The 22,480-nt window shown below is 30.1% G+C and overlaps 3 protein-coding genes across 8 annotated transcripts; 2 read left to right on the forward strand and 1 right to left on the reverse strand.

The window, feature by feature from the left end:
• Nucleotides 1–1,318: 1,318 nt before the first annotated feature.
• LOC141448107 (uncharacterized) lies at nucleotides 1,319–12,613 on the reverse strand. Of its 5 annotated transcripts, none has more exons than XM_074116180.1 (7): nucleotides 12,482–12,613; nucleotides 9,610–9,783; nucleotides 6,476–6,617; nucleotides 6,279–6,384; nucleotides 5,302–5,517; nucleotides 2,878–4,258; nucleotides 1,319–1,814 (listed from the first exon to the last, which is right to left on the reverse strand). In XM_074116180.1, the coding sequence occupies exons 2-7, from the start codon at nucleotides 9,635–9,637 to the stop codon at nucleotides 1,411–1,413; spliced, it is 2,277 nt and encodes a 758-aa protein (XP_073972281.1). In that variant the 5' UTR covers nucleotides 9,638–9,783; nucleotides 12,482–12,613; the 3' UTR covers nucleotides 1,319–1,410. The 5 variants fall into 5 exon arrangements, with proteins under 5 accessions (XP_073972281.1, XP_073972282.1, XP_073972279.1 ...); XM_074116181.1 differs by lacking the exon at nucleotides 12,482–12,613 and adding an exon at nucleotides 10,979–10,997; XM_074116178.1 differs by lacking the exon at nucleotides 12,482–12,613 and adding an exon at nucleotides 10,724–10,941.
• Nucleotides 10,995–19,641, forward strand: LOC141448124 (uncharacterized). 2 transcript variants are annotated; one of them, XM_074116237.1, is made up of 8 exons: nucleotides 10,995–11,246; nucleotides 14,244–14,410; nucleotides 15,004–15,153; nucleotides 15,612–15,648; nucleotides 15,743–15,783; nucleotides 15,865–15,961; nucleotides 16,998–17,089; nucleotides 19,275–19,641. In XM_074116237.1, the coding sequence occupies exons 1-8, from the start codon at nucleotides 11,234–11,236 to the stop codon at nucleotides 19,545–19,547; spliced, it is 870 nt and encodes a 289-aa protein (XP_073972338.1). In that variant the 5' UTR covers nucleotides 10,995–11,233; the 3' UTR covers nucleotides 19,548–19,641. The 2 variants fall into 2 exon arrangements, with proteins under 2 accessions (XP_073972338.1, XP_073972337.1); XM_074116236.1 differs by lacking the exon at nucleotides 10,995–11,246 and adding an exon at nucleotides 13,669–13,984.
• Nucleotides 11,779–13,504, forward strand: LOC141448126 (uncharacterized). The gene is made up of 2 exons (XM_074116238.1): nucleotides 11,779–13,212; nucleotides 13,417–13,504. Exon 1 carries the CDS (start codon nucleotides 12,005–12,007, stop codon nucleotides 12,923–12,925), a length of 921 nt encoding a protein of 306 aa, XP_073972339.1. The 5' UTR covers nucleotides 11,779–12,004; the 3' UTR covers nucleotides 12,926–13,212; nucleotides 13,417–13,504.
• Nucleotides 19,642–22,480: the final 2,839 nt, after the last annotated feature.

Consider the following 22,480-nt stretch of genomic DNA (forward strand, 5'->3'; position numbering starts at 1 on the left):
ATAAAGTTTGGATTTCATGCGATTTTTTGTTTAATTAAAAAATGTTTTTAACAATATTTTATTATAATTACGAAAACAATGCACACTCTATAAGAGGGAGAGAAGCATTCTTTAAAACCTTTTTTTTTTTGTGATTCAGACCTCATATCGGATATTTCGGAAAGTACATGCAACGAAAATTTAAATTCTCTGAAAAAATAAAAGTTTAAGTTTCAGAATTAAGTGATCTTTCTCAATTTGTGAGTGTGAATATTTAAGTTGAGAACAAAACTAATGTTTGAATTATAGTGTTTAAAAAAACCAAAATCATTAGAAGAAGAATAAACATTATAAATATTTATTTTAATAAATATATACATAACATAAAATAAATAAGAAGTATAAATGTAAAAAAAAAAAAATTTCAACCTTCTTAGCTAAGTGGAGTAAAAGAAAAGTTAGGTGTGGAGGATTGGAATTGGGATGGCAGTCTAGGATGGAAAGGAGTTTGAGCAGACGATTTTGGATAAAGTAGTGTACGGGAGTAATGGACGTAGTCTCGTGGAGTGAGTCAATTCTAGTACGTCAGTTGCGAGTCTGAGAAATTTGTTCTGGGTTATCTGAAGTTGCTTGATGTTGCTACTACAAGTCAGGCTCCAAACGGAGCAAGCGTAGAGCAACATCGGGCTAATGACTACTTTGAAGAGAAGGAGTTTGTTAGTCATAGTCATTTTGGAGTCACGTGAGAGAAGAGGAAAAAATAGTCGTATAGCCAGTTTACTTTGTCCTGAACGTGCGTAGTGAAGGTCAGTCTGTTGTCTAAAGTTAGCCCTTAGTACTTCACGTGGGTAGACCACGGAATGTGTGTGTTATTACATCTGATTTGTCGGTTAAGCCAAAATCATTTCACAGCAGAGAGGCCCATGCTGTTTAATTGGTTGCTAACCCGCTTTGCTTACAAGAAGACGATTTTTAATTCCAAAGAAAAAGAAAAACATTGTGCTGTTATCACCTAGAAGCAGACATATATCGAAACTTACAATTGAATAATTTTCATTAACTTTTAAATGATTTATAATCTTATTTTAACCATACTTGAAATAGTTTTTGGTTTGTTTTCTACCTTTTGAATTCAACGAATAGAGCAAATCTGCTTTTATGTAATTATTTTTGTTATTTGCAAAAATTATCTCTGGTTAACATTGTTTTACCTAATAAAAAAATTCATTCTCAGCAGGCTGTTTTTTGAATAAGAAACTAGTTAATAAGGCAAAAACAAATTGTCTTCAATTATTTTAAGAGATGATAAATTTAACAAACCCACTACATCTCTAAGGAATTCATACACAACAAAATTTCTTTATTTGCGAACATAAAAACAAATTCACCTATAAAAAGGAACAATAACATTTTTTCTTTTATTTCAAATAATTAATATTTCCATGAAGGCTTGTTCGGTGTAACAGACCTAGTTTGAACAATTGATCTTTCGACTTCTTTAATTTTACCAGCTGATTCCTTTTGCATGTTTGTAACAAGTTGTGGTCGTTTAAAAGCAGAATATTGCTCTGAAATAAATTGTTGACTTGAAATAGGCTTTTGTCTTGAAACTGGCTTTTTTATTAATACAGGCTGTTGTCTTGAAATTGGCTGCTGAGATGAAACTGGCCTTGGACTTGAAGTTGGTTTCTGCTGCTTCCTTGAAAGTGGTCTTGGTTTTAAACTAGACGGATTTAAAATTTCATGTTGTCCAATAAAAATCTCTGTAACCAATGTTGACTTTAATTGTGGTTTTCTTGGTTTTGCAAATTTATCCACTTCAGGTTTTGCTGCACCTAAAATTTTATTGCAGAATTAGTTTTTTTTTGGAAATTGAAAATATATACTCTTAACCCCTTTTTTCTGGTAGAGAAAATTTACTGCGTAAAACATTAGGCATCTGGATTTAAAAAGCAAGGAGTCACAATAACCTTCTTCTGGATGTAGTTCTACATATAACCCTAACAGTGTTGCCAATGTCCGGGTAATTACCCATTTTTCGGGTAATTCAACATTGAATGGGTAAGTAAGCAAGTAATTGAACTTTGACGGGTAAAATCGGGTAATCATCTTACTCAAACGAAATAATTTTTCGAAAATTTCAAATTCGATCTAGACTGAATTCAGCTTTTGTAAAGAGCAATAACATTTTTATATATTTAATCTACTTATATTACTAACAGTTCAGTAGTTAAAAGATTTTAATATCGATATAAATTTGGACACTGAGGATTACTGGGCTAAAATTTTTAATATAAAAAAAGCTGATGGTGAACTTGAATTTAAAAATTTAAAAAAAGTTATATACTTTTTGCTTGTTTTACCCTTCTCTAATGTATCTGTTGAAAGAATTTTCAGTGACATAAAAAATATAAAAACTGATCACAGAAATAATTTGTCAACTAATACATTAAAGTCTATTTTAATCACCAAAAATTTTTTATACAAAGATAATGATATTATTAATTTTGAACCAAATGAGGAAATGTTAAATACTAACATTTGGGACAAAAAAGAGGTTTAAAAGTTTATTTTCTGTTTAGTTATGACTATTATAATAATTTTAAATATAAAATTTATAAAAATGTTGCTACTAATTATGTTAATACATAAAAGCTGTAAAATAAAGAATAAAATAATTTAATCATAGTTATTATTTACATACTGTTTATAACCCTTTAAGCTTACAAAGTGTTTTTTATATATCCCGCTTATAAAATATAGTTGGTAACGCTGGTTTTAGTATCGGGTAAAAACGGGTAATTGAACCTAGTGGAGAGGGTAATTCTGATTTACCCCATCGGCAACACTGAACCCTAATCAAACCTAACTGTAAACAAAAATTGTAAAAGGGAATACCTTTATTTGCGGGAGGCTCCTCTCCTCCTCTAGAAGTTGAATGTGAAGCTTGTTTGAGCGCTTTCGATGGAATATTTTTCAACTTATTTGGATTTGGTTGAGGTTGTTTGATATAATGATTGCTTTGAACTTTATGTGCAGTTGGTATTTCTACCGTTACATCATCATCAATATCATCCACAGAAATAGCAGTTTTTTTCTCATCAACAGACATTATTGCCAGTGTATCAGTGGAAATTAGACTATCCATTTCATCTACCTTATTATTTTTATCATCTTCTTTGTTGATCTCAGTATCTATAGTTGGGGTTAATTTCTCCGACTGAATTCTAATATTTAAATTATTTTCTTTTAAGTGCTCATTATTTAGACTAGTAATCAACACTGTATTCTTTTCCTTGTTAATGGGTGATGACGTGAGCTGGGTGTTCGGAGTTGGTTTTCTATTAAATGAATACTCAGTATTTTCTAAATCTTCACATTTTGTTCTTGAAACATTCTCAGTACTACCACTCACTCTTTTCTGGTTTAATTCAATTTTTGGCACTGGCAATACTATAGAGGGTTGTAATGGATTTTTTTCTGATTGTGGAAAATTTACTTGAGCGTTTTCTAGCGGTGCAGAATATTTGTTCAGCACTAATTGTTCTTCTGTATTAACATTTACAGCATTAGTGAATGCATCTAATTTCTTCAAATTTTCCGCTAAAAACATGTTACGTGTACATTTAATTGCTTGCAAACTAATATGATTATCATCTTTATTGTTATATCTGTTCATATCGCTTGAAAATTTCATTTTCTCTGCTTCAACTTTTGCAATAATATTTTTCAAATAATTCTCCACTCTTTCCAAAAAATCACTATATGATTCATCAGATCCTTGTTTCATATCAAATAATTTTGAAATTTCTTTCAATGAATCCCTTTTTCCTAATAAAGATTTAATATTATTTTCACTACCCTCTTTAAAATTAGTAATACTATCAAATACAATCTTAATTGCTGATTCATCCATACTTGTATTTTCAATTGTTGGTGTATTTTCTTCTGTGCTGGAATCTAATTCATCTGTTTCATCAGTTTCGCTCGGTCCAAAGCAATAATGTATATCTGAGATTTTGAAACTTTCTTTATTTTTCTTATTTTTTTTAACATTTACTGGATTATATTTTTTTCGCGGTATTTTCATTATTTTCGGATTTGATCTTTTTGTTAATTTTGTAGCTAGAATTTCAGATAGTGGTATAATTAAATGTTTATTATATAATGTTTGTGGATTAACATGGAATATTTTTCCCTTTTGTACTGGTTTTGTGGATCTAAAATTACTTTTCACCATTTCTCGGTTGTGATTATGTATATAACGAAAACAATTTATCTAAAAAAAAAGCAAAAATACTGATTAGTATTACATTATATATATATATTTTTTAAATTGATACACTCAAAAAATAAAGCAATTTAGGCTCTACAGAAACTGATTTCTAGCCCAAATATAAAAAGAGTTTATCCAAAAATTTTGGCCATCACCGTAAACCGTCATATACTATGTATTCAGGGTGCCATAAAAAGAACATATGGTATCCAAATATTTCTAACTTTTTTGATTTTTAAAATCAAATAGATTTATTAACACCAAAATGATTTGTAATAAATGAAGTTATGGCAACGATTATTCAAATCCAAAAGACTGTACCGGAAGAGATGCTATTATTTTCTACTTGTACATCTGGTGCCTCCCTTCAAACTTCTGCATCGTATTTGCCAACATTGCTTTTGGTAAATGCTACTATTAGAAATACGGCAAAACGTCCTAGAGTTGAGATACAAGTTGTTCGACCAGCATTCTCTAAGTGTGGCTCTTTTCTAATTCAAAAATCTACTTCAAACAGCAGTCTATACGAGAGGTACGAATTATGAGAAAACTGTTGTTGCGCAACAAATGCACAAATCTAAACAGAGTCAGGGGAGTTTGTGTGAGATGGAAGCCCAAGGATTCTCCTTGGTGTGCATAACAAAAAAAATATTGGAAAATTAACACTAGAGGAGGCCAAGATCCGTACAAGTGGGGGGGTTCTGCTAATGGGTTATGGACCACTGCGAGGATGGAAGAGAAAATCTTAGGGCATCAACTCTGGATTCGAACTTGAGTCTTCTGTATGCGTATTCAAATGATAACTGAATAAATGATTACTATTTAACTCTCAATATTCCAGCTAATACGATACCAATAGACTGACTAGTAAATTCATTTCACTTCCATTTTTTTTCTTGTTAATTATCTTTTCTTGCCAATATTTATTATAGAAGCTACAAAACGGCTATAAATTCAAGACTGAATAACTTTTCTTTTTTTTTTTTTTGTCTAATATTTACGCACTTTTTAAGAGCCAATTTCTAAAAGATAGCTCTACATCTTACCTGATTAGCACTAATTGGTAAAGGCCTACGACATATTATCCATAAAACTGCGTGCGTATTAACCACATTTCCCCAATACATGTAATAATCATCGACAAACGGAGGAAAGAAATGTGATAATGGTAATAGTTCAATATGGTGGGTCATTTCTGCACTTTCAATTTTATAAAGATTGTCCACTATAGGTTTAAAGGCAATACTATCATCTTCCTGTAACTAAAATAGCTTTTTTGTAATATTAAACAGTCTTTCTCTCTCTCTCTTAATCTATTAAGTAAAGAGAAGATATTGTTTTTGTGCAGATTTTAGATTTGAGGAGCCCCCCCTAAGTTAAAAATATTCAAAAGCAACAAATTGCAAAAAGATAAAGTATGATAGTTTGCTTAGATGCCAAAAACGTTAATTAGAAACAAATTTGATTAAATTGGCTGACCGGTTTTTGAACTAAACATCTTCATCGAAAAACTTGGAAAAACCATTTTGACGTTAGCCTATTGTCCGATACATTATTCTGTTCCTTTTGGGACTAATTCGGTAAAAACAACCTATGCTCGTACTACATGAATTTTCATGTGGAAACTCCCCAATAAATTTCATTAAAATACTTCCATGACATTGAGACAGTAACTGTTTCGTGAAAACTATTTTTAGTTTGTTTTTTTTCTGAAAACATTTTTTGTTGTGCCTGTAAAGCCCATCCAAACAAACGACCGCAATCGTGTGACTTAGACTAGCAGTACAAATTTTGAGCCATTGTAGGTGGATTCACCATGCCCAAAAGTGGATAAAAAAAACTACGAACTCAGTACGGAAAGACCAACACCAACGACGACCCTGCTTTTGGATATCCGAAAGCTTTTTCTCCTGGCTAGGCCTACACAGAAATAAACCTCTTCTGTCTGACAGTACAGAATCAGCCCATGTTTTTAAACTATAACTTCTTCTGTTTTATAGATTTTACGTTTGATTACACCTACCTCAGTTAGAAATGCCAAATTCAATATACCGTCATTATTCTTCATAGCTTCTTCTTGGCATAAATAATCACTCTTGAAAAACATCACATGCATTTCCAACGGCATTCTAATGGTAATAGTCTGTTTTTAATTTTATGAAGTTAATAAGCAATTTAAAAAATATATGTATCAAATCTATTTATTTATATTAACTTTACCTTATACCATCAAATGTATGCTCACTACCACCTTCTTCTAGAGGACCCCAATGAAAATGCATTTGTGAGAATATGTAGTCACCTAAAAGTGGTCCATTACGAAGGAACGGCCGTGGACCATTCCATTTTCCGCTTAGAATCACTGCAACAATTATTAATTCATTATTATTATTTTTTTTTAAATATTTAATTAGATTTTTGATATTTTCAGGGAAAATGGTTTCTAAGAAGCTCTTTATACTTGGCTTAATTACTGTTCATACCGTTTTTGCATCTTTTAATGAATCATTTTACTTGGAAAATGTGTAAACATCTTGGCGAGGGAGCGGTTGGACATTCTACGAATATGGCGTTTGAGTGAATCTGTTCTTATTATCTATTGGTAAGGATTAAATATAAACAACATACAAAATATGGTGGAAATGCCATTTCCATGAATATATTTTAGTTTTTTTAGAGATTTTTTTTTTTTAGCAAATTGCAAGTTTTAAAAAAATTTCAGTACGTAAACTGTTGAAGGAGAAAGTCCGAGTGAGTGTTCATAAAGAATTTTTCCCTCTGAAGAGTCGTTGCTTAAAATCATAGCAGAAACTATACGAAATTAAGTCAAGTATCGTCTGATGAACAGCCTTAAATCGCTCTTAAAGTAGACGTTGGTTTAAGGTCTTCAAAGGATTAAGGCTTTCATAGAATACGGTTTTTTTTTCAAATGCTGAGGCAGTACTTTAGGTACTTTGGTGACCTCAGTTCCAAACTGGGAAAGCGAGAGTTAAATTAAATGAGGCAATAGTGTAGTGTACACTTTTCTATCATCACATCTAGGGACTCAAATAAATGCGATTCTCTGGAATCCTGCAATATTAATTTTATTATAATCGTCTTTTTAGGTTTCCAAAGTGAAACTGCTGCATTTGCGATTAGAATTAAATGTTTTACAACTAATTAACAAGCTCCTTAAGTTAGCTCTCAGCTGGATACATAAAGTGACACTGATACTACTCAAAAAATATCCCGCACTTTGTTTTTTAAAAATTACTTAATAATACCACCAATATAAAATACAACTGGATTGCTTATTAGAATGAAGTTCTATCAAAGATAAATTACGAACATATTATACATATTCAAGATTTAACTGTTTACAAAAAATAAAAATAAACAGATGAAATGTCTCTCTGTGTACAAGGAGTATTTAATAGCTAGAGATTAGACAGATAGATAGATAGATAGTGTTTTATTTAAAAAAAATAAAAGGAAAACTTACACTTTTTATAAACAAAAACACTTAAGACAATGGACAATTTGTCCGTCTGCCAAGTTACCTTCTAATTGAAAATAAAATGATTTTTAATTATTACAAAATAAAATAAAATAATTAGTTTGAATTCAAAATAAAATGTACATCTGAACCTTAAAATTTTCAGGTCTTTTTACCTTCCTTACGACCTTCTTATAGGTCTTTACGTGAATGAATAATGAAGAATCCTTTATTCATTCATTATAGTGGTCTATTAAAAATTTTCTATATGTGGATGCCCTGGTCACGTACTGGTATAGATGGTTCCAGTTTTTACCATTTAGATATTGAATCACTTCCTCCCTTGACAACTGGGCTTTCCCCAACCACCTGCTACGGTACTCATTCAGCACAGGACATACCGCTAAAAAGTGAAAACAGTCTTCTTTTTCAGATCGATTGCACATGGTACAAAGTCCGCTCGAGTCCGGGGAAAAGGGTTTAAAATTTAGGTTTAACAGTTGGCATCTCGACCGAAACAACACTCCCATATAGTGCAATTTATTTACATTCGTAATGTAACTTCGAGAACTTTCTCCTAATAACAATTCACCATATAAAGAGTGATGCTGCGATCGAGAGGCCAATAACAACCAGTGTTGCGAATAAAAAGTATCGACCCGGCAAACAACCATATCGAGACTTTCTCCCAACCTATCGCAATCTTCACCAATTTCCTCGATATTGCAATCATATTTCTCAGACTTATCCAGCCATTCCTTGTACCAGTACAGCTTCTTTTGAATTATTTTCTTAGCGATAAAATGAGGCAATCGACTTTCCGGCAGCCTTAAGATTTTTAAAATGTATTTAAAATGCAGCTGTAAAGTATATAGGTACATTATTTTTCGTCCTGTTTCTAAATACAGCATGTAATTGGGAGTGAAGGGAGGAAGACCAAAAAGTTTCTTAATAAAAAATCTCTGAATTAGAGATTAGACAGTTTGAACTCTTTAAATTAAATTGTAGTTTAACTTATTTTAAAAAAATAGTAAGCCTCAGTTTTACTTAAAGTATAACATTACTTATAAATTTATAAAAAATTGTTGGCTCAGTTGAGTCTGCCATCAAAATATTAAAATATCAATAGGCAATATTATTTTACTAATTAAATCCATCAGAAGAACTGTAATCTTTGTTTAAAAAATGAAAAAAGAAGACTTCTTCCAGATAATATTCTCTTGCTATATTTATATACCACTTAGATTACATTATTTGCACAAATGTTTTGAATATTTAGTACTTTGATTACCCTACTCTATTCCACTATTTGAGTAGCCATCAGATAAAGCAATTGATCTATTTTATCCAGAATGCTTTTCAGTTGAAATCTTTTCATGCCATATAAATTATTTAAATTGTAACTATCCTAATTTCTCTGTATAGGGCTTTGCCCTTGAAATAAATGAATAAAAAAAAAAATGTGGCTAAGGTTTAACTTGAAAATCTGGGTATTTTTAAAAACAAAGATAGTAGAGGAACTCAAAATATAATTGTAGATACATGAAACATGGAGATAACAATTTTTTAAGTACCAATAAATGTATAAAAAATTTTAAAAAAAAATTAAACTGTATCGAGTATGTATGATTTCGCTGATTCTAAAACCATTTTGTTTCAATTATTTACAGAACATGCAGAAATTCCAGAGATCAAGGAGAAGAATGATAGCTTGAGAAAAATTCTCTTCATTTCAACAGAAAGAAAACCTCCCAGGCTGTTATTTGAGATTATTTAAACTAAAATTAAGTTACCCATTTCCTATTACTCTCTGGGAGAAGCCATGTGATAACAGCAAGTAATAAATAAAAGGTAGGATAATTTCAATTAACAAAACCTGATACTCCTGAATTTGTTAATTTCATGAATCTTGGAGGTTGATGTTCATTATTCCATTCTAGTAGCGGTAAAGAAATATAGCTTAGAATAGAAAATGTTATGTCAATTGGTGAGTCAAATTTTTCTTTATTTTTGCCAATATTAATTACATCTTCAGCTGTAAATTTTTCAACTGAAACAGATTTTATAAGAACATGAATAGTTAATGCAATAAGTTAACAATTTTAATATTTTATCCACAAATATCAGTAATATGTATTATTTTTTTTGTATAATCTACAACATAACTAATACAAAAAAAATGTGTAGTCTACTGTAATAAAACGAAATCTCTATTTTGATAAGCAGTTGCACCTGTTCTCCTCCATTGTGATGTACAAAAAAAAATCTTACATTGTTTTTTAATCACAAAAATGAACTTCCAACAATCATCAGATAAGTTTGAGTCAGGATAAATGAAGTTTTCCAACTTTTCACAAGGCTTATGATTGTCACCCTTCTAATCAATCACGAAATTTTTTCAACTAATGAAAGGTCCAAAGCTATTGAGGAATAATTCATATACTATGAAAGAATCTGGCGGCTTCAGTATCACTTAGACGATACCTTAGATCGTTTTAAATTCTGGTATTTTTCCAAATAAATTGATGTAGGTATTATAAAAATACTGTAAAAATATGTATATATTCATTATATTATATTATATTTGGAATATAAGTTTTAAGATGGAAGGATGGTGCAAATCGCTCTATTTCAACTTATTTGCTTAAGGTTTTTTTTTAAAAAAAATCCATTAAACATTGAAATTGCAGTAATTATAAAATGATGCTGGAGTTTGTAGATCTGAGTACTGAAACAATACTTTAAATCTATAAAAAGTTATATGAAAATATAAGTAATGAATTTATCTTTTAGGAAAGTAAATTCTACAGCTGGCCTTGAGCCCGGATCAAAATAAAATTAGCACTAGGACAAAGAACTAATCTTCAGCTCTGATCTGAATAAGATGGTTGGATACGATCTTAAACCCCAATTTTTTTTGTTATCATCTTGGAGCCATGTTTCCAAACTATTTATTTTAAAAAATAAAGACATTTTCTTAAAGCACTTACTATCTTTCTTTTGATCAGATACCATTTTCAATCTTTTTTTTTTTTATTCTTCTATGAGATGATTGTTCTATGTTAAAACCTCATTTTAATATTTTAGTCGGCACATAGGCACTGTTAATTTAAAGTACAAAAATATTATCTAACAAATATTTACAGTATTAACAATTTCGTACGCGATGTGCTTAAAATAGTAAACCAGATGATATTTATAATTTTAAAAACATATATATGCAAATTTCTTTTTTATAAACTTACTTATTCATGAGGTATTCAGTTTACCTATATAATGAATAAAATCATGTAACCATGTAAGCAATGTATTTATGAAATAAAAAGTAAATATTGTTCAAAATTTTATTAAAACGTTTATATTTCTACGATCAAAATAAGATTCAGCATAGTCATTAATTCATGAATAATTAAAAACTGTCAGCACTCTTGGTTATTATTTATATTCTCCTTAGTGGCTTTACGGGTTTTTTTCAATAGATATGAATTAATAAAAGGACAATGCTTCCAGAAGGTAAGATCTTTAGTAAGCTTTGAATATATTAAATGTAAAATACTCAATGAAAAAAGATCACTACAATTGTTGCAATTTATATAAAAAGAATTTAAAAGGGGATTTTGATTTTTGGGATATACTATAAATTACTTGTCTGTAGAGGCACTGCATTCTTCGTAGGCTTTTTCGTTCAAGGAGTTTCCCGAAATGAAGTTGAGGTTTCCCTCGAAAAACTCCTTGTTATTGTTAAATAAAACAATGATAAATATAAAGAAAGGCAGTTCTGAATGTTGAATTTATCAGTAAATAAAAGAATACAAATAGAGATGGGTTATGAATTAAGCCAATCTTGCATTAAATTGTAAAATCAGCATTATACATATATATATATATTAAGTAAAAGGACTTAATAAATTAAGAAATAATTTAATTGATTTTCATCAAATAAGCTTTAAATTATAAAATAAGAATTCAAAACTCGTTACAGCCATTTGGCAACAAATTGTAGCAAAAAAATGTAAACAAAAATTGTGATCTATGTGTTTTAATTTGTAAATAAAAGGTTTTGTCTATAACTTGGTACAGTGTACATCTAGTTAGTGATGCTCTGTTAAAAACTTTTTCACTTTTATTATATATAATTCGTTTTAATGAGTTTTTATTGTTTTAACTGTAATAATATTTGCCAGAGTTTTGAAGATATTTAAGTAATATTAGTAAAATATAATTTTACTTAGAAAAAACTCAGAATAAGTTTTAATTACTTTACATTAAATATGGAAATTCAAGATAAGCAAACTGATAAAAGTGTCAAAGTGACGATTTATGATAATGGAAGGTATGCTGTAAACAAAGGTGTATATGGTAATGTGGATCCTTTATCTATCATATTAAGTAAAATTGAAACAATATCTTGTGAACTAAAAGAAGAAATAAAAATGACTCGTATGGAAAATAAAGATGCTGTCTCTACAATTACAAAGAATCTGCATAATGCTGTTTCATTTATGAACGAAAATTGCAATAAGATTGGTAAAGAAACTGCTAGATTAAAAGAAGAAGATGAAAAGTTGAAAAATTTAATAGATTCACTAAAAAAAGAAACAAACATTAATACTCAATACAGATACAATAACACAATCAAATTATTTAATATTCCTAAAACTGCTAATGAAGACTTACATCAATTATTTCAAAAAATTTGTGATTTAATAAAATTTGAATTTTATGATTGGGAAGTAGATTCTATTTACCGTCTAAAAGATCGTATGGGGCAAAGATCCCATCCTTTGATAATAATCAACTTTGTACGGAATGTAGACAAAATTAAGTTTCTATCACTGAAAAGGAAAAATAAGAAGGTTATGTATACAACTGACCTGGATGGTTCACTAGAAAAACTGCCTATCTTCGTAAGCGATTATTTATCACCTTTTAACCAACGTCTTTTCAAAATAGCTAGAGAGATGAAGAATAAAGGTATATTCCAACATGTGTGGACCAGAAATGGTCAAATTTGTGTTAAGAAAAATTCCAGCTTACCAATAATAATGATCCGTACAGCTTCAGATTTAAATAAGTGTTGTAATGAGGACAACGTTCATGTCCAAATTGAAACTTCATCTTTAGATAGTGATAGTGAATATCCAGCTAATCCAGCTTCTAATGCTTCCACTGGCCAACAAAAACTTATCTAAGACAAGAAGAGAAAATATTGAAAGCAACAAAATAAATAGGATCTCTGGATGTCTGATGCAAACAAAGTACCAGTTCAATATTTTATAATATAAAGAAAATAATATCTTCTGAAATCCAAAAGGTTATGATTTTTTATTAAGTTCAAAAAGTTTAGAAAATTAGGTTTATCAAGTGAAAACAGTGCTATGTTTCTAAGAGAAAATCATTGTTAAATGCAGAAAAATTAACCTAATTTCTTTAGTGATAACGATTTTTGTAAAATTAAAGCTGCTATAATTGTCTAAAAGTAAGATACATAAATGTGGTTAATTTAATTTTATGTTTTATAGAAAAGTATCTTTTGTGGAGTTTCTATTTATATTTTTTTTGTGTTTTGTGAATCAGTTTAAAAACTGTTCGACTGTGTCATTCATTGTTTATCTTAAAACTATATAGTATATAAAATAATTCTCAAAGAAATATCCTATTATAACTGTGATGAATTTTTTAGCTGTTCAGTTGGTTTTGCTAAACTCCATTGATAAAGAAAAGTTAATTGTTTATAGAGTAAAATAAAAAGTAATCATGTGTATACATTACGAATTTTAAAAATCCTTTAAGAACCCATAGAATTTCCCTCAACAAAATTAAGGTACATATTATAATTTTCTTAAAATACAAGATTTGTAAATAAAAAGATAGTTGATCCACTTCTGCATTAGTTAAATACGTTCACTACAGCAAAGGGATACTACTGAAGCAAGCATGACTGACTAACTACTCCATCAGAACTCCAAAAAACCAAATACCTTCAGAAAAAGTTGAAACATAAAGTGTAATGATATAAATCTAACATTGGTATACGTTATTTCAAGTTCAAATTAAAACCTTTGGCAAATGCCTAGAAAATTTCCAAGAACTCTAAAAAGCTGTACACTTGCCCTGTTCTAACAACTAGTAATTTGGTTAGACATTTTATTTATATCATCAAGATGGATAGTTTAAAATGATTTTTATAGAGAACAAGAGAATTTGCAAACCGAAAACATGCAAAATACTATATTTCCTAGAAAAAAAAGGTTAGTGTATTATTGACCACAGTCAAGAGGCTTATTTTTTAGAAAGAATAAAGTCTATAAAATCCAAGTACACAAGTTCTGTACCTTGGTGAAGTTCCAAACTAAAGCTTATATTTTAAAGAGGTAAAATAACTAGACAAAGTAATGAAAGATTTGTTTGGATGGTGAACTAGCGAGTATATTGCTCTTATAATTTTAAAAGTTATCTTTTTCTTAAATTCTTATGATTATTATTTTTTTTATTATTTCTATTTTTTAGTTGATGGAGCAACCATTTCTAAGAAAGTCACATTTTTTGTGGACAATTACTCTGACAAACCAGTGCGGCAAGCTCTTCTAGAAAATTTACCAGATCTAAAGGATGCGATTATTGAAGCTTTAAAGAATGCTTTAAGAGGAAAAAGTCCTTCTTATTCGTTCGAAAAGGTAATGGCCTCAAAAAAGTTTTAACAAAGTATGCAAACTGCTTTAATGGCTCAAATAATGTTACGCCAATTATTATTTGGTTTTTTGACATGTAAATACAAAAATTTTTCCTGTTGTGAGGAAAAATTTTAAAGTTTTACTAGAATGAATTTATGTTACCAAAACAGATTTCTCTGGAAAAACATGTATATTTTTTATAATAAACTTCAACTTTTTTCTTCAGCATCACAATTGCAAGAGACTTATTCGGTACAGCTAAGGGACGATCATTACATACAGCTTAATGTTGTGATTTTCCTCAAAAAATCAAGCACTCTGAAAGCTGTTCAAATAAAATAATTTTTTTTAGTAAATATAGTTTAAAATGAGGTTTACTCTATAATTGATTTGGCTACATTCAGCTATCGACAATATAGTTATTTACATCTCAAAAGGTTCAGTTTTTTGGGAACTCTATAAGAAGAAGAGACACCGGCAGACTTCAGAAAGTAGTCGTTTCTGAAGTAGAGTTTTCTATCATTATCCAATTATTATATAATACATTAAATTGTGAATTTTAATAAATAATTTTGGAACATATATTTTCTTTTAAGACAATTTATGATATGGGAAACATTTTAAAAATAATGAACTGTTTGGAAACGCATAGAAGAATATTATTTTCTAATGGAATTGAAAAAAGGAGTTTAAAAGATTATAAACAGGATGACTTGGTTCATACCCTTTTTATGGAATTTATTCCGGTAATTCAGTTTATTTTTCTATTTCATTGCATGATAAACCCATGTTAGTAATAAAAATTTAATAGCTCTGGTTTTAACGAAATTTGGGTAGAATGTCTGGGTTTGCTCAAAGAACTCAGCATTTTATTCGGAGTCTCTTATCCAAAAGTTGCCCTTCAGTCTTATCTGTTATAAGAAATGTATTTTTGTCCCCTACCATGTAAAATTTGGAAGACATTCCCTATGGTAATAGACGCATGTATTCTTCAGCTATCTTATTTGGCTCCATTGGACAAGTTCTCGGTTTGTAAGTCTAGATGAACTAGGATTGTGGATTCCCATATTTAATTGATATAAAATAAAAAATAGCAACTTCTGAAACATTGCAGAGATCTCAGATACCATTAGGACATTAAGAAAGTAAATCCTCGATGTGTTCATATCTATTTTTGAGACAATAAATATTTTTTGTATTTTAGGAAGATGAATATACGAAGCCGAATCCCATGATAAAAGGTAATTAAAATAATTATTCCATTTTAAAGATTTTCGTTCAAGAAGAGATGGATAATCCGTTAGTCTAATTTATAAGCAATATTAATTGTTTCAGAAATATTAATCGAAGTTGAAAAAGCATTAAAGGATCCCAACGTAATGTATATTTTCGTTTGTTATACGAAAAGTTTCACGAAATTCAGTATTTAATAAAATTATTTATTTTTCTGTTTTTAGTATCGGGATGAAGAAAAAACAATTTCTAAAAAGCAGGCGATTAAAGAAAAACTTGGTCAAACCATAGACTTTTGCGGTTATTGTGCCGACCTTGATGGTATGTTAAAACTTTTGCTGAAATCTAAATGCTTAAACTAAGAACTCGAGAAGTTTCCAGTGATCGGACATACTGGAAATATATCCTTACGTCACACCAGGACTTTTAATATTTGTCCATTAAATAAAACATATAAAAAATAGCTTGTTTAAAAAAATTGCAGTGCTATTTTCCATAGAAATACAAAATCGATGAAACGATTTTGTACATTCGATGTTAAGTTACAAACATGGATGTTTGCTATTGCTTTCAACTGTACCGGTCATTTGCATCATATAAAGTCAAAGATATCGCTCGTAAATGCCCTTTTCTCAATATAAATATAATTAATCATTAAATGCAGCATTTGAGTGGATTACAACGAACCCTTAAGCAGTAAGTTTAGAATGGTAATGTCAGAGAAGAGTTACTCGCAATTGTATTTCTAGGACCCTATCATATCATTCAAATTTCAAACCTTTATATCTCTCTTCCTATTCTTCAGAATTCAATGATTTCTTTACACAATTGTAAAGAAAAGTTAGCTCTATAACTGATACAATTTGGATTGTTTTAGCTATAATAGTAATATATGAGGTTGAATTTTAGAGGTTTTCAAATCATTCAAATTTCAAACCATTATATCTCTCTTCCTATTCTGTAGAATTCAATGATTTCTTTACCAAATTGTAGAGAATAGTTAGCTCTGTAACTGATATAAATTGGATTGTTTTAGCTATAGTAGTTATCGAGATATAAGAGGTTGAATTTTAGAGATTTTTAAATCATTCAAATTTCAAACCTTTATATCTCCTTTCGTATTTATTGGATTTCAATGAATGCTTTACCGAATTGTAGTGAAATGTTAGCTCTATAACTGGTATAAATAGTAATGTTTTAGTGATCATAGATAATGAGATATAGAAGGTTAAATTCTGGAGCTTTTTTCAAATCATTCAAATTTCAAACCATTATATATCTTTTTATTTTGATCTAGTTTTAATGATTCTTTTTTTTTAAAGATACAACAAAACACTTTCTTTCTTTTTTTGCTTAGGACGACCGGCCAACCTTAATGAGTTTTTGAAAATTATTAAAGAAAAAGTTTATAGAAAATATCCTGAGTTAACCACTCGTAGAAAAATAACTGTGAGTAAAAATTAAATTTTAATTTTATGATTTTGCTTAAAGTAGTTAAGATTAGGTACATTGGTTTTATAAAACTTTGAATGATTAATAGATTTTTTTCAAATTTTTAAACACAGTAATTGAATTGTTCAGTCTGAATGTAGTAGCTTTGTGGTTATAAAATGTATTCTATATCCGACATCTTATCCATTCATCTTGTGTTGAAGTTTTTGTGAATGAACCTAGATCATTTTCAGTAGAGTTTTAATGAATGAAAGGATGATTGAATCTTCTATGTCTGTGCAGAGGGAGCAAAGTAGCAGGTACCTCCATTTCAAGGGTTTAACAAGAAAGTTTTTTTCTTGAAATGATGATACAGATTTGATTCCCTCGGCGTTGTCTGTATTCTAAACATGATTCTCTAATCTAAAGAAAAAATTCCTTAGTTATGATTAGGTTCCGTTAGGGTGTGCCAGTCAGATTTCTGCATCGGGATTCTATAGATCTGTTGTGGCTATCTGGTTAGAACACCTCTCCAGTTCTAACTGAATAGACTCGAGATTTTGGATTTGTTCTATACTAGGTATAGCATACGAGGTGTGTTCAAAAAATAAGGTGAATTTTCATTTTTCTCAAAAAATATTTATTTATTCATCGATTTTTATTTGGTCTCCTTCAAAGTAGTCCCCCTCAGATATAATACATTTGTGCCAGCGTTTTTTCCAATCCTCGAAACAGTTCTGATATGCACTTTTTGGTATGTCCTTGAGCTCTCTCAGCGATTCGGTTTTTATCTCCTCAATCGTCGCAAAACGCCGTCCTTTCATGGGTCTCTTCAATCTTGGGAACAGGAAAAAGTCACAGGGCGCCAAATCTGGTGAATACGGTGGCTGAGGCATGATAATGTCATTCAACAATTCCTGAGCGATGCTCATGCGACGGTTTTTTTTTTTTTTATCAAAATTCAGCAATTTTGGAACGAACTTCGCTGCCACACGCTTCATGCCCAAAATTTCAGAAAAAATTGCATGACATGTGCCAACCGATATGCCGACATCCTCAGCAACTTCTCTAATTGTGATTCGACGAGTCTTCATAACAATTTTCTTTACTTTCTTAACATTTTCATCGGTTGTTGATGTGCTGGGGCGTCCAGGGCGAGCGTCGTCATTCGCATCTTCTCGACCTTCTGTGAAAAGCTTGTAACACTTGTAAACCTTTTTTTGACCCAGAGTACTCTCACCGTACGCCACTCTCAACATTTCAAGTGTTTTTGAGCACTTAATTCCATTTTTTACATAAAATTTGATGCAACTTCGTTGATCCATTTTGTCGACAGAAGAAAATCGCCGAACTCGCAAAACACTTGTCTTATTTATGCCTCTCACAAACAAACTAAACATGCTATATAGCTACAACTTTGAAAATATGTTCGAGACAAGTGTACCAACATAAAAAAAAAAACAATCGAAATTCGAATGTACGTAGCCCGCGAAATTTGAAAATTCACCTTATTTATTGAACACACCTCGTATAAGCATGAGTTTTTATTTTTAATACAACTATTGTCAGCATCATCATTCCATACCTTCTTGGTTCCCTCCGCCTTTGACCATTCAAAGGCGTTGTTTCGGATGCTGGGTACTTTGGGCAAGCGCCATTCTAGTTCGAGTGAAAAAGAAAGAGTGTGGGGCGCTAATAACCCTGCAATTGATGCGCCGACAAATAAAAACAAACGACTATTGGTGCATCCACGTTTTGTGAAATGCATTAACGCAGTATTTTGCTTTGTTTAAATGACTTAAGACCTCTGAGGGTACCATTGGAACGTGATTATGTTGTGTCATAAATGAATGAATAGTTTAAAAATGAAAAAATTAATGCATTTCCCTGCCATTAAACAAAAAAAATTCTGGGTGCTTTTCTGAGTTATGGACAAAAATTAGGATTTCATGGCACAGCCAATATGTATATTTAATTGTATATCCTTGTGGATTGCAAAAGATCTGTATGTTACGTGTTCAACCCAACATTTGGCTGAATCCTCGGTAGTCAGGGACAAAAAAAAAAAAAAAAAGTACCAATTCGTACTTAATATATTATTTATTTTTCACAAATCAACATAATATATACTCAAACTTTTAGACGATTTAATACTTTGCTGTATTGCTTTATTCTATATTTATTTATTTTCTGTACCATACAGGAACACAGAGTTACTTTCAAGAATTTAAAATTCATGTGCGATTCGGTACATAAGTTATCTATGCATGAAGAAACAGATCCTAAGCAAAGTGTTATTGAAAATTATCAAAAAATACTTCATGATTATAATGAACAAACTGAGAAATCAAAGTTAAATAAAAATGTTTTTTGGGAAAAAGAAGAGCTATCATCGATGGCAAGTGAATCAAGATATCGTACAGCTCGTGCACAGTTAATTGATAATATGATTATGAGTTGTCATCCCTTTAAATAGATTTCTAGGGATTGAAGAATATTATTAGTTTTTAAAGGCCGCTGTATAAAATTACCTTAAAACAATTAAATTATCTCCATATTTTTTCTATTAATTTGATAGCAATAATTAATTACTAAATTATTAATTATAATTAAGTATAATTTGTTCAATGTAATGAGCTCCAAATGGAGCTTTCATATTACTTGTAGCAAGCGAGTTCGATTTGCAATTAAAGCAATTTACTTCTTAAAAAAATGCAAGCAAATAATAGGCCTAGGAGAACACAAGAAACTTTATTATTTTTATTATTATTATTGTTTATTGTTACTTGCTTACAATGTATAATTGTAGCAAGGTTGACAAAAACAAAAATTTATTTATTTATTTATTTATTGTTATAGTGGTCTTGTAAAAACAAAAATAAATTCACTTTTGCAAATAAAACAAAACTATTAAATTAATGGAAACAAATTTCTAATTTTTATCGAATTAATTATAAAATAATACTATATGTATTTAACTTTATTTACCGAGTCGAAACATAAGAGATTCTCCAACACAATTTTAGATTGAATACAGGAAGAAAAGTTAATGTTGTGCATATGTAGATACTTGGATCTTAAGACATCTAACATCGGGCAGATAATTAGGAAATGAAGTAGATCATCTTTATTGTTTCACACATAACGGACAGGGGGAATCAGTATTAAACTTATAAACCCTACTGGAAGATAATAGAGTTGTGGCTTCCTTCTTCTCAGACATTAATCTTAAATTGACTGGCAACTCTGATCATATCAATGTGACATTTAAAGTGAGCGTAATCCAAAGCTGCTAATATTTCTAAGGAAAGTGTTAAATCTGGGCGTTTAACAGGGATTCAAGATCCTTTTCTAATAAGATTATTAGTTAAATCTTGCCATGATATCAGACAGTTTACACCATCGGGTATGTGCTGTTTTTCCCCAGACATCATCGGAACCAATAATCTCAATTAAGAAACTTTTTGTAAACACTTTTTAAATGTGAAAAATTTGGTTGAAGTAAATGGAAATTGCTACACCTTTTTTTTTCTAAAGTAATAGAATAGTAAAAGTTGTTTTTGAATGAATTCATTTTAATTTCCCATTTACTCTAAACCCTTCTTCAAGATAAGTTGTAAGATGGTTCTAGTAACTACCAAGAATTAGTGTTACGAGAGAAAATCGCTGCATCGTCATGAAAGGTTGATTTTTGTCAGGATGTACTATGTAAAAGGTGTTTTGGGCTGCACAAGAGCATTTTACAATATTCATTTCCACATATATGATTAAAGCATGGAGACTAACGATTCTGATCAAACTGGAACCTTATTTTTTCTTCAAAGTAACACCAAATTTGAAAAGCAATACTTACATAGAAAAGGAACGATGAAATGATAAAAAAGACAACAAAAATTTTTCTTGTAGACACTAAATTACCACTTCAAGAGTACACACTCTGGTTTGAGGCTTATACATAAAAGTAAAGCTCCAGTAAGTAAGAATCTCGTAAGTTAATGATCCATCAGCAATATTTAATTGCAGTGAAGCTGTCGAGGCAAGTAAGCATTAATCTTATGAACACGTAATACGATTTTATTATAGTGCTCTTGAAACACAACTAAATTTAGTTTTAATATTTTAAGATTGGGCACTTTATAGGGAATAGATTTCAATTTCAGGCGCTACGGTAGCCGAGCGGTTAGAGGCGAGACCTGCGAAGCTAATATGTATTGTGGTACTGGGTTCGATACCAGGTCTTTAGGCCTTGGAATTTAATTGTTAATAAAAGAAATTTACAGTAAAGTATGTTTGCTAGTCGCCTCCGTCCACGACACCTAATTGGTAGTTGGAAGTAAACCTGCCTGAAAAAATAGGCATTACTTTACTTCAGATTTAAATTTCTATTATTACAATATAAGGTACTTCAAACTGATTCAATTTCACTTACTGGCCAATAAAACATGTCAGATAAAAAACATAAATCAAGCCCTGTATAAATTGTAACCATTTATCAGGATTATTTACATGAAAATAAATAAAGTGTACAAATACATATTAGTCATTTATATCTTTTATTTTCTAATTTCTACTGGCTGGCTTTCTGTACATTTATTTCTAAGCAGAATGGAGAAACGTTTACCCTTAGTACACAACGTTTTTTCGTTTACTGCCAAATTGTAGTGCAATGAAGACCAGAAATAAATTGACGCTAGAGGTGCCACGCACTTTTAGTGGAGCTTTTAGATTGTCTTGAAACGCCAAGACTCCTGTGGCTAATCCTGGTGTACCAATCTCTGATAAACACTTTTGTTACAAAATAAGAAATAATAACTCTAAAAATTTAAATTTAGAACCCCATTAACTTGCAAATAAGCAGATGATAAAAATAATTTGTAATATGACTTATTTTTGTTTGCATTGTTAATTTGAAGATTAATATTTCTTTATTTATCTTGGGTATTCACCACTTCAATGAAGGCTAAATTTTTTCCACGAAAATAATAGTAAACATTGAAGCGATGGAATAATAAGTATGAGGTACCAGGTTCAAATCCAGCCGTGATATTTTTAAATTAACATACCCCTGGAGCCTGTACAGATTTGTCCCGACAGTTGTGATGAAAACTGTAGTTTCAAGCAAGGAAACCTGAGAAGGCTCTGGGCACCACTTAGCTTAATTTTTGAGCTAAATTTAAAATAAAAAAAACCAAAACTATTTGCTTTAAAAAAAAAATAAAAAAAAAGATCACTCGTAGAGATGACAACGAAAGAAGACTCTTTCAGGGCAAAACATGACTCAAATGACTTTTATAAGTTAATTTTCTTAAGATTATTTACGATAAAATATATAAATAATATCATGTAATTCATGTGTTTGTTAAAACTTTTTAGTATTTCAGTGATAAATAGATCAAATTCTTTTTGAGG

Source organism: Rhodnius prolixus, unplaced genomic scaffold (assembly GCF_049639745.1).
Source record: "Rhodnius prolixus isolate KJV_2025 unplaced genomic scaffold, Rpr scaffold_13, whole genome shotgun sequence".
Taxonomy (NCBI): domain Eukaryota; kingdom Metazoa; phylum Arthropoda; class Insecta; order Hemiptera; family Reduviidae; genus Rhodnius; species Rhodnius prolixus.